General features: G+C 35.6%; 1 protein-coding gene across 1 annotated transcript in view; it reads right to left on the bottom strand.

The window, feature by feature from the left end:
• The window catches only part of GPR158 (G protein-coupled receptor 158), a 373712-nt gene that overhangs the window by 169651 nt on the left and 190434 nt on the right, over positions 1-13627 (bottom strand). Inside the window, exon 4 of the mRNA XM_058532588.1 lies at positions 6359-6461. Within this exon, the coding sequence (XP_058388571.1) occupies positions 6359-6461 (103 nt within the window). The remainder of the gene's footprint in view (positions 1-6358; positions 6462-13627) is intronic.

Below are 13627 nucleotides of genomic sequence, written 5' to 3'. Positions count from 1 at the left end.
TAGATCTTGGAAAGATTCTGATATGAATTATAAAATTATTAAACACAAATGGATTTTTTGCCTACAGATAATTTATTCATTCCCTCCCCAAAACACCCAATAAATACTATAAACAAAAGGACTAAATTTTCCATATTCACATTAATATAATAATCACCATAATTTTGGAGATATGATATGTTATCTCATTTACTCCTCACAATTACCAAGGGGATAGATTTCATTATTCCTCCTTTATGAAGAAGGGAAGAGAGTCTTGGAATGTATGAGAAACTTGCCCAAGTCGCCTGCTAGTAAGTGGAGACAAGATTCAAACCCATCTGTCTGACTCAGAGGCCAGCCTAATACAGACAGCCCACAAGATTATAAATTGCTCCAAGTCAATTATTTGGAATTGTGAACAATTTCCTCTAGAAAAAAACATTATGGGCTACTGTGAACACTGTAATGAATGTTGGGTGGGAAACTAACTGAAGTGTACTAGTTTTCTATTATTGCTGCAGCAAATTACCACAAACTTGGCATCTTAAAAACAACACAAATTTATATTGCTTCTTATATGAAATATAATGTAGCTATATTTATTCTTGTATTTCTGTAGCTCAGGAGTCTGACATGGGTCTCTCTGAGCTAAAATCAAGGTGTCTCAGGGCTGCATGTTTTTCTGGAGGATCTAGGGGAAATTCCATTTCCTCACCTCGCCAGCCTCTTGAGCCCACCTACATTCCTTAGCTCATAGACCCATTCATCCATCTTCAAGCCAGCAATGTAGCATTTCTTTGTCGCTTCTCATGTCCTCACTTCTGTCGCCAACCACAGCCTGGAAAGGTTCTCTGCTTTTCAGGACTCATGCGATTAGACTGGGCCCACCTGGATAATCCAGGATAATCTCCCCATCTTAAGGTTGCTAATTTAATCACATCTTCAAAGTCCTTATTTGCCATATGAGCCATATGAGGTACATATTCACAGGCTGTGAAAATTAGGACATGTACATCTTTGGGGGAGGCACTATTCTGCCTACCACTATGTGCTAATATGTCAATGATTGATGGTCAACTTTCCCTGCCAGAGGTTTTTTAATATTTGGGGAATACGATTGTCAACATAACTGAATCTCTAATTAGCAGTCTAATAATATAAATAAATAAAAATAATAAAATAAGGAAAAAATCTAATAAAGTAAAATTTCAGCTAGTAGGAGTAAAGAAAGATTTTTGGAGGAATGAGTATTATATCTCAGAGCAGGGCCCATTTTAAGGACCAACTGAACTAAAAAATCTGGGACTTGGAAATATGCTTCTCTGCTGGGAAGTGGAGCAGATACTAGATAAAAGGGATGAAAACAGGCAAAATAGTTGAGGACAGCAGTAAGCAAAATAAACACAAGCTTCCAAATCATAATCATAAAAGTAATATTTATGATCATTTAATACATGACAACTACTACGATTAGAACTTTACATTCATTACCTCATTTAATCCTTATAAGAATTCTATAAAGCAGGTGATATTATCCCAATTTTATATGACATAAATGAAGTTTAGGGAAGTTAAATAATTCAGCACAGTGTAAGTAAGTGGTAGTCAAAATTCAAGCCTAAGTAAGACTTATTCCAACGACCATGCTCTTATCGTGTTAAACAATGTTGTAGAAATTCAGGTCTGAGATTAGCAACCAGGGAAGTCCAACATGGTGTGGAGTGTGCCCTAATAGTTGAAAAGAACACAGTCAAAGATAAATAGCATAAATGCAATAGCCAACTGTCCAAGAAAATTGGCGACACTGAGAGCTCTTTCATTGGCAACTAACCCCATCTGCCAGACACATTTAGAGTCTGGACTCCAATCTCTACAAACAGGACTAATACAAGAAGATATGAAAATTGAAAATTAGGCAAATGACTGAGACAAAAACATAAGCCTAGGCAGTTAGAGAGGGAATTTAACTACTACAAGTGGAGTAAACTGATTAGGAGTAGGTTTCTACAATACAGCAAAAGTAAACCAGACCACAAGGCTTAAGTAAGACCAATAGCAAAAGTGATGATGCTGATTATGAGAATGTGATGTTCAAGCTCTTTTCATCTGTTCCAAGTCTGGGATTGGTACTAGAGCCTGACACTAGACTTAGTCTGCAGAAAGACAACTACCTCCAGCTCTCCAGCCGTGAAACAGAGGAGGGAGAGGGAGCGTGAGACCGAGGCACAACAAAAACGATGCTCATCCCAGAGATATGTTAGCCTTGCTCAATAGTTTGCTTCAAGCTCAGCATCCCTATATTGCACCTGCTTTCAAACAGCTTCCTTTCTTTTTCTCTCAAGACTACACATTAAAAAAAATCTCTACGTTTTGGCCTTTTTTTCCCCCAGTGTCAACAGGCCAAAGTTGGCAAAGCAGAGATTGTCATTTTTAGGTATGGGTCATTTGTAAGTTGGGTTTATCTGGAAACATACACAAGCTGAAATCAATCCAAAAGACAGGAGAAGTAAGACTGAAAGGTGGTAATGTGTCCACGTCAAAGAGAAAAGAGGTTTCACAGAAGACAGAATTCATACTAAAATAGATGGATTTGAAAAGGATGAACTTGTCATAAGCTTGTATTTCATCAACCTGGAAGTGAACAACCTGGATTTGAAGAGACAGTTATATCTCAGTACTTGGTTATTCTGAAATTCTGCTACTATCCAGATGTCAGATCCTATTAGCTCACATATGACCACCAATTTCAAAAGAGATGCCAGGAACACAGTCTCTGGGCTGCCAGCACAATTTTAAATCATGTCATTTGAACATATTCTTGTTGGTCTTTACAAGCCCTTTTTTTACTGTGGGCCTAGGTCTAAATAAAGATTTTAAATCACTTCACATATTAACAGGATTTTTAACAGTCACATTAACATTTTCTGGAAGAGATCAACACCACATCTTAGCTCTTCTCTCCAAATGGGATACAAGGCTATAATAGAGATGTGAGAATTTCAGGTGTTTTTCTTGACTTATAGCTATAAATTAAGTGAATTTTATCTTTGAGGTGCAGCTTTTTCTGTTTTCTATATCCCATTTTCCCTATTAGGCAACTAATTTCCTCCCACTGTCTCTAACTCCCAAGTATTCTTCCTCATGCCCTGCTCAATGCCACACTGGTTGTTGCAGACTTTCGCTGCCCCATCTTCCTTCTGATCCATGTAGAATTCATTCTCCAAAACTTTTAGTTTAAAAAATTGGTTATCCTAATATGATAAAATATGAGAGACAAAGTGCTAATGACCAATGGCGCTTAAGGATTATCTCTTTACATATATCACTGATGTTTGTTTACGTGTGTGTGTGTATTTAGTTTATTCATTCATTCATTCATTCATTCGTTCATATATTTAACTACATCTATGAGCACATTATATGCCATGTACTGTGCTAGCAGTTTTATACATGTTATCTCATTTTGGGGGTCTTCAATGCCTTCTTTACCTTTGGCCCTAAGGCTACATGTGATCATTCCTTACTTCATGGATACCTTCTCAAGAACACAGGAAAAAACTCCCCATATGAATTGCCTGGATACTATGATTAAAATATTTAATATATTAAAACAGAGATATGTACTTTGTATTCTAACAATAAACCAAAAATATAAAAAATGTTTGGATAGTCCTTGGTAGATGACCCTGGTGAACTATAACTCATATTCCTGGTCAGATTGTTGGATTCTTTCTTTAGGACGAGAGTGAATAATGTTGGATTTTCATGTAAACTGACAAGGCCATCAGGAAAGATATTTGTGGTCAAAGAGCACTTTATTGACTTTGAATTATAACATGTAGCTAGCTTTCTGCTCTGGCATTGAGGAAGGTCGGTTCTGGTTAAGTATGTGCTGAGGTCAAGCCGAATCACAGCTATGTCCAAATATAGATCATCTTTCTGAAAACTGTGGCCTTTTTCCCATGGCTGCAGTGTGTACAACATAGGAGTTAGACTTATCTGGAGAAGCAGCCTTTTCTTAGAGAGAGTAGGTCCAGTGAAAAACATTGGCTTTTAAAATAAGGAAGAAAGTAGGAGTGTGCAAATTAAATAAAGATAAGTTGTTAAAGGTTAACTAGTTTCTCCTGGTGGTGTTATAAGCAAATGGCACAGTCATTCTCTGGTTGTACAATATTTAGATATTTTATTTCAGTCACATAGTGGGAGCTGAGAACAAATGTGGGTAAACCAGATACAAAATACCTTCACAGAACATAAACTAAAACCTATTCCCTTGATCCTTCAGCGTTGAATCATATGTTATGCTTGGACCATAAATGTGAAGAATGCCAAAGAAGCTCTGGGATTGCTGTGGTTTGGTACACACAAGGAAAAGCATACTCATCCTGAAAATATGTTATCATCATTGCTGTTGTATTAGTATTCTATTGCTGCATAATAAATTGCTAGAGACTTAGGGCTTAAAACACCTACTTATTATGTCCTAGTTTCTGTTAATCAGAAGTCTGGACACAGTGAAACTGGGTTCTCTGCTCAGGGTCTCACTAGACTCAAATCAGCATTTGGGCCAGGCTGTATTCTCATCTGGAGCTCAGAGTCCTTTTCCAAGTGTCTTCAGGCTGTTGGAAGAATTTAGTTCCTCGCAGTTGTAAAACTCAGGTGCCTGTTTTCTTGCTGGCTGCTTTTAGCTCTTAGCTCTTAGAGGCCACTCTCAGGTCCCAGCCACATGGCCCTCTTACAACAAGTAGTTTACTTCTTCAAAGCCAGCACTAGAATCTCTTTCCAGTCTGCTACTATGGGAAGGAATCTTGTTTAATGCAATGTAATCATATGAATGACTATACCATCATCTTTGCTACATAGCATAGCCTAAACAAGGGAGTGACTACCCCATGGGATTCACAGGTCCCACCCACAGTTAAGGGGAGGAGACTGTACAGTGCATGAGGGAGTAGAATCTTGGAGACCATCTTAGAATTCTGCCTACAACAAATACTCAGAACAAGGGCTGAACTCTGTGACCTATATGACTGAGAAGAGAGCAAAATGTTACTTACCACCAGAACCTAAAAGCTAAATGTAAACAGTCTCCAGACCAACAATAGTGTTTTCTAAGAGAAAAACAAAAAATCTATAAATGTCTACCAAAATTTCCAGAGGAAGACACTCAGGTCTCAATCTCAACGTACCCTTTGAACTATGCCTAGTAGAGATGCAAATTCCTATAGAGACCAATAACAATGCTGGCAAAGATTTATGGGTGACTATCTAAAAGATACCTGTACCTTATTTTTAGCAAGCCCAAATCCTAACTTCCCATGAAGCTACTCCATTTTACCACTACACTCCTTCTTAGTTATTATATTCAATAGCTAGCTACCAGCCAGTGTGGCAACATTGCACTCTCTAGAGATAGAGTAAAAAAATCAATATCCAAATTGTAACATTGACTTTTTCTGGAGCAGGAATAAAATAACCTGATGAGCATATTTTAGAGTATATGCCCTGTATAATCACCTCCCTTGAATGTAGGTGGACCTGTGAATATGATGGGATAGTTTCTCCTTGGATTAGGTCACATTATATATGGCAAAGTGACGGTATAGTCACTCCCATGATTGCATTATGTCATATAAGACTCCATCTGAGCTGACTGTGGAGACTCTCTAGCTAGCCTTCACGAAGTGAGCTGTTATGTTATGAGAGGGTCACATGGCTAGACTTTGAGGTGACTTCTTGTTGCTGAGAGTACACTCAAGCTGACATCTAGCAAGGAAACGGGGACCTCAGGCATAAAGTTGCAAGGAACTGAATTTTGCCAATGACCTGAATGAGCTTGGAAGATCCTGAGCCTCAGATGAGATCACATCCCAGGTAACACCTGATTTTGGCCTGGTGAGACCCTGAGCAGAGGACCAGGCTAAGTCCTGACTGGAAAGCTAACCAATGAAAACTGTGTGATAATAAATTTGTGTTGCTTTAAGCTGTTAACTTTGTGGCAAATCTTTATGCAGCATAGAAAACTAATATATAAACAAATTTATAAATAAATAAAATAAACAAGCAAAATTAGTTTTAGGAACTTTCTGCAACAATAGTTGCCAATAACTGAATTCCAATTGGTCTTACCCAGTAACCACAATATTTTCAGGTTTTTAAAATTTATTGAAAACTAAAATATCCCTAAAATGAACACACTTTTTTTGTGGTACTCCAGAGTATTATAGATGACAAACCAAAGCAAAAACTTCTTAAGCGATGAAAGAATGCCAAACCAGATTTAACCATGAACTCCAATGAGGTTACAAGAAAATCTGAATAATTATGTAGATATTATGTGTATTCAGATATATGCACAGAAGCAAAGGGCACTTACTCTGAAAGTTGTTCACTGAGAAGACTCGAGGATGATAGAATCCTGCTTTGCAAATGCACTGATAGGCGCCAAGCACGAATCCTAAGCCTTTAATTGGCATACACTGTGAAAAAAGAAAAGACAGCAGTATGGTTGATCAGAGTTTATTTCACAGTATAAAGACCCGCAGCTATCCATCATTGCACATGGTAACAGAACGATCACATTTTCCAGAAATAAAATATCCCTTTTTTGAACTTCTATTTTAGGTTTGTTTGCCAACAGACATTTTTTTAGAAGTAGCAAATTGAGTTTCCTTTCTAAATACATGCCCTTACAGCTGCAGTTGCCACACATCTTTAACTCATTCAGTGGCACAGGGAGTAGTTACTAGACATAGTTTTTGCTTTTAATGCCTCAGATATCATCTTATTGCTTTAAGAGATATTTCCAAAGCCTATAAGAATATTTAAGAGTGTTTCTATGCTAAATATGTCTATCAAAGCAAAGGTAGGTAGGTAGGTAGACAGAGAGATACATAGAATTTGAGATGTGAAAATTACTTTTATGAGTTAAATATTCAACAAATTTCATCCTTTAAACAAAATAACAAAATAACACAAATTGACGGAATAACAAAACAAGTCAACTTTAAAATGCAAATTCAGAAGAGAAATAAAAAGACAAATAATGATCCCAAGGGCTTTTTACCTAAAATCTGTTTCATAGATAAATGTTCTACATGTACATAAAAAGAAGAAAAACAATGATCAGCTTTCCAAATATGTCATACCAATAGACATAATAGACATCTCCCAAAAGCTTAATCTTGGCTTCTGTCAAGGATATCACTTAACTCTAGCAAAATTCAGCTTAACATACTCATTTCTGCTACATTCAATTATATAAGCATGGAATAACTTCTATAAACATACAAACAGTACATCAGTAGAACAAGGGTGTTTCAAGAATTTAATCAACACAGAAATTTCTATTCTGATATCTCTCTACCAATATCCCAACCCTTTGCCTTTTTGCCATTATAATCTATTAGAGGAGCTTAGAATATAGTGGATTTAAAAGTTATGAAATGTCCCTCTGATACTGAGGCGCTTGAGAGAAAATCCTAAATAATTTAAATAATAATTCCACAATGTAAGCTTCAAGGATTAGTATCAAGATGAATATTACCTATCATGAAAACTCCAGCAGATAGAAAAGTATTTATATATAACATAGCAAGAGCTCATACATGTTCTAAATCCACAGAGATATGGCAAAAAAATCTTTGAAAAAGAGCCTTCTAAAAGACCTTCTTGAATATTTTATTTTATTAAGTCCCATTTTCTTCACTCAATACATGATTATATCCAATTATATCTTGCAATTGAAAACATGGTTCTTGACCCAGAGCAAAATACAAGGGCAGGTAAGTACCAATCAATTCAACTGAGTTGGCAAGTATTTATGAAATAACTATGGTGTACCTAGAGAATTCCTATAGAACCTAAGGAAACAACATAAATTAGTTATAAAGATCCAGCTATACAATAGGTAAGATTATAATTCTGAACTATATAAATAAAAAGCCAATTATAACATCTACTTTGGAGAAGCACTATTATTATCAAAACAGCATATTATTTGCGGTCAGTCAGAAAATATATATTTGAATTCTGACTAGCTATGTGAATTCGAGCTGTTCTCTTAACTTCTCTGAGCCTTAATTTTTTAATTGGTAAGAACAATCATTCAGTCAGATTCAGGTACAGTTTGAAGAGAGTAGAACCACCAAGATGTCTTAAAGGTTAAATATGGGGTATAAGAGGAAGAGAAGAATAAATGATGACTCCAAGGTTTTGGCCTGAGCAACCTTAAGAATGGAGTTGCCATCAATGAGCTAGGAAAGGCTGCAGGTGGTGTAGATTTGGGAAAAAGAGCAGAAGTTCAGTTTTCCAAATGTTAAGTGTGAAGTGACTATTTGATATTTAATTCCGGATATCAAATAGGAAGTGTGATAAAGTAGTATGGAATTTAGGAGAGATGTTGGGGCTGTATAATTTGGGATTCATTTGCATAAAGATGATAGATAAAGCTATGAAATCAGATAAGACTAGATTACTAAGGGAGTGCCTGTAGGCAGTAAAGAAAATAGATCCAAAGTGGTGAGACTTAGACACTCTAGTGCTAAAAGGTTAGGCAGAAAGGAAACAGCAAAGGATACCGAGAAGAGCAATTCAATGTGGTATCATTATTTCATTAACTACATTGTGATACTATGAGCATATCATGTGGAATTTCCTGTGAGTTATATCTATTAAAAATTCATCCAACAAAGATTTATCCAGGTAAACTAAGTCTTAGATATTAAGAATACAGTAGTGTACTTTAAATATTCTGTTTCACTGGAATTTAGAGGTTAAAGCTATTCATTAAAACAGCACTAATTCACTGAAAATATAACTCAGCACTGCAACAGTGACTCAGCTGAGAATGTTAAATGGTTAAAGCAGATCCGAAAGTTTATTGGAATGAGAATATCTCTTTGCTATAAGATAACTCTAGAGCTGAAAGAAAAATGAAGGTTAAAAAAATTCTAGTTGATTAGATAAATATTGCCAAATATAAAGTCCCTTGAACCTAAAATAAATGCCTCCTAATTTTATTAAAGAAAACACAGCAATACAAATTATTAGTTACCTCAAATTCTTTGTTCTATTCTTAAATTCTCAATGGAAATAAAAAACATTCAGTCAATTAAATTGGATAAAAGAATATCATCCTTCTACACTCACTCCAAGACTGTGAGGCCTGCACGAAACCTAATGTGCTGTTGCTTACATACATTTGCCTTGGAGTATACAAGTGATCTCAGCTTATTTTTCTCCTAGTGATTGTAACTTTGCACTCAACTTGCCATACTTTCCTGCTCCATCCACCACCAGCATTCCATACCTACTCTAACTCTGCCACTTCCCGACCAAACTTACACATTTTCAAGATTAGGCAATGAGTTTAGTAGGCAAGTTACTTTTTTAAAAATCTCCATAAGTATGGTGACTATTCAACCTATGTTAACCACATTTGGACCGAGTAGCTGCTTTTTACACTTTTTTCTCCTTAGGGATTTAGAATATAAACATAGATCCTCACTTAATACAGCAAAAAATCTTCAGAATTTTACTGTAACATTCATTTAAGATATTCGTTTTAGATATTCAAGATATTCATTTTTTATATTCAAGTCTAAACCTTTCTCCTTTATCTTCATAGAAGTCCAAGAGGGTGGAAATGGAAACAGCAGCACTTCCTCCTCCAAGAGGGTAGCTTTTCCATGACAGCATTGATAAACATTGACCTTCCTATATTAAGAGTTATAGTACCCCTGCGAGGGAGGTAGCCACTCACAGATTGGATGCCCTCTTCAATGAACCTTACCAAGCCATCAGCAGAGATTTACTAAGGAGAGCTCTTCAGAACCCACAATCCAAGTCATGTTCCTAGGAGTAATCCAGATCCAGAAGGGAAGACATGGTGGTCAAGAGTTTAGAGCAAATGGATAGATTACTAGAAATACACAACCTACAAGTCTGAGTAATGATGAAATAAAAAATCTGAACAGATCTATAACCAGTAAGGAGACTGAATCAGTAATCAAAAACCTCCTAACAGAGAAAAGCCCAGGACCAGACAGCCTCACTGGACAATTCTACCAAATATTTAAGATAAGAATTAACACCAATATTCCTCAAACTCTTCCAAAAAATTGGGGAACACTTCCTAACTCATTTTATGAGGCCAGCATTACCCTGGTGCCAAAGCCAAACAAATATATTACAAGAAAACTACAGACCAATCATCCTGATGAATATTGTTGTGAAAATCTTCAACAAAATAGTAGCAAACCAAATTCAACAGCACATTAAAAGGACTATACACTACGACCAAGTGGGACTTACTCCTGGAATGCAAGAAGGGTTCAACTTACAAAAATCAATGTAGTAAACCACGTCGACAGAATGAGGACAAAAACCACATGATCATTTCAATTAATGCAGAAAAAGCATTTGACAAAATTCAACACCCTTTCATGATAAAAACACTCAACAAATTAGGAATAGAAGGAAACTATCTCAACATAATAATGGCCATATACGAAAAGCCTATAGCTAATATCATATTGAATGGTAAAAAGCTCAAAGCTTTTCCTCTAAGATCAGTACCAAGGCAAGGATGCCCACTGTCACTTCTATTCAACATAGGACTGAAAGTACTAGCCAGAGGAATTAGACAAGAAAAAGAAATAAAAGGCATCTAAAATGAAAGGAAGAAGTAAATTATTTCTGTTTGCAGATGACATGATCTTATACGTAGAATACCCTAAAGATTCCACATAAAAAAATAAAATAAACTCTTAGACCTAATAAACATATTAAGCTAAGTTCCAGGATACAAAATCAACAGACAAAATTGGTTGGTTTCTATATATTAACAATAAACAATCTGGAAAGGAAGTTAAAAAAAAATCCCATTTACAATAGCTTCAAAAAGAATAAGGTACTTAGGAATTAACTTAACCAAGGAGGTGAAAGACTTGTAAACTAAAATCTACAACATTGCTGGAAGAAATTAAAGAAGACACAAACAGAAGAAATGATATCCATGTTCATGGATTGGAAGACTTAATATTGTTAAAATGCCCATATTATCTGATGCAATTCCTATTAAAATCCCTAAAAAATATCAATGGCACTTTTTACAGAAATAGAAAAAATAATCCTAAAATTAATATGGAATCTTAAGGACACCAAATAGCCAAAACAATTTTGAAAAGGAAGAACAAAGTTGGAGGTCTCATACCTCCTGATTTCAAAACATATTACAAAGCTTCAGTACAGTTATGTGCCGCATAATGACGTCTTGGTCAACGACGGACCGCATATACGATGGTGGTCCCATAAGATTAGTACAAATAGCCTAGGTGTTGTAGTAGGCCATACCATTTAGGTTTGTGTAAGTACATTCTATGATGTTTGCACAACAATGAAATTGCCTAAGGATGCACTTCTCAGCGTATCTCCGTCATTAAGCAATGCATGACTGTAATCAAAACAGTGTGGTATTGGCATAAAGGCAGAAATATAGACCAAGGGAACAAAATAAACAGCCCAGAAATAAACCCTCATGTATAATGGTTAAATGATGTTTGCAAGGATGCAGGACCACACAATGGGGGAAAGGACAATCTCTTTAACAAATGGTGCTAGGAAAACTGGATGTGCACATGCAAAAGAGTGAAGTTGGACCCTTACCTTACACCACATACAAAAATAAACTCAAAATGAACTAAAGACCTAAACATATGGCCTAACACCATAAAACTTCTAGGAAAAAACATAGAGGAAAAACTTCATGACATTGGTTTTGGAAATGATTTAGATATGATACCAAAAGCAAAAAATTGGCAGATGGGACTACATTAAACTTAAAAACTTCTGTGCATCCAAGGAAACAATAAACAGAGTGAAAAGGCAACCTATGGAATGAGAGAAAAGAAAAGATTTGCAAACCATATATCTGATATAAGGGGTTAATATCCAGAATATATAAATAACTTACACAACCAAACAACAACAAAAACAAATAACCCTATTTAAAAATGGGCAAAAGACTTGAATAGACATTTCTCCAAAGAAGATTTACAAATGGGCAACAAGCATATGAAAAGATGCTTAACATCATGAATAATTAGAGAAATGCAAATCAAAACCACAATAAGGTATTACCTTACACCCATTAGGATGGTCACTATCAATAAAACAAAGTAACAAATGTTGGTGAGGATGTGGAGAAATTGGAATCCTGTACAATGTTGGTGGGGATACTAAAATGGTACAGCTGCTATGGAAACAATATGGCGGTTCCTCAAAAAATTAAAAATAGAATAGTCATATGATCTAGTAATCCCACTCGAGTACATATCCAAAAGAACTGAAAGCAGGGTCTTGAAAAGATATTTGCACAACTATGTTCATTGCAGCATTATTCACAATAGCCAAGAGGTGGAAGCAACTCCAATGTTCATTGATAGAGGTATAAAGAAAATGTGGTATACACAAACAATGAAATTATTATTCAGCCTTAGAAAAGAAGGAAATCCTGTCACATGCTACAACGTGGATGAACCTTGAGGACATTATGCTAAGTGAAATAAGCCAGTCACAAAAGACAAATACTATATGATTCCACTTACATGTAGTATCTAAAGTAATTAAACTCATAGAAAAAGAAAGTAGTGGTGGTTGCCAGGGACTGAGGGAAAGGGGAAATGAGGAGTTGTTTAATGAGCATAGAGTTTCAGTTTTGCAAGATGAAAAAGTTCTATAGATCTGTTACCCAACAACATGAATATAATTTACACTACTGAACTGTACACTTAAAAATGGTTAAGATGGTAAATTTTGTTGTGTTTTTTACCACAATTAAAAATAAAAAAAGAGTTTAGAGCAAAATGGTCTTTCTTCCTCAACAATGTGTATGTAAACACTACATGTCATAGTGCAATACATAGTTGGCATGACTTATAGTTTATCTCAACTCCTGGTAAACCACTGCAGAGCAAGACCTGGCCAGCTGGACAGCCATGAAGATTTTGTACGGAGGTACCACTGAGCAATGGAATGGCTAAAGTAAAGGCTAAAATTAGATATGTACAAAGGAAGTGTTGTTCGGTATTGAGTGGAAACTAGGCTTGTGCATAAAGATCACATTTATATATCATTCTGAAGAAAAATTAATTTGGACTGAAAGGAGGAGGCAAAAAAATACAAATACATAAAATTTATATAATTCAAAATCCTCAAGAAACCTTTAAATACCTTTTTTTTTTCACTTTGTTTTGGAATCTTCCTAAAATGTGAAACATATTCTGGCTGCTCTGAACCGAACACCGTAACAGAATTTAACACTTTCTTCATGAGTCAGAATCATTACTTGAACAACAGGCGCTGAACTGTGCTGAAATACACTGATGCCCTGTGGAGCTATTGAAGGTTTATGCTATTTTCTCACGCACTAAATAGCCCAGACTGCTGTGCTTGCTGAGTTCTTATGCTTAATTTTTATGTTTGCTTTTTTCTTCTTTATTTTGAGCTACAGTTGTCATATTGTAATTGTAAAACATGGACTTACTTCTAGAAGTGTCTTTTCCCTTCTCTATTATGGTTATAATTGCCTTTGTACCAGATCACCAAGCATGATAAGCAAGAGTAGATGAGATAATAAATTACA

This window comes from Diceros bicornis, chromosome 36, assembly GCF_020826845.1.
Source record: "Diceros bicornis minor isolate mBicDic1 chromosome 36, mDicBic1.mat.cur, whole genome shotgun sequence".
In the NCBI taxonomy this organism is placed as follows: domain Eukaryota; kingdom Metazoa; phylum Chordata; class Mammalia; order Perissodactyla; family Rhinocerotidae; genus Diceros; species Diceros bicornis.
Note: the sequence above shows the minus strand (reverse complement) of the source record. Positions and strands in the feature narration are given on the sequence as shown.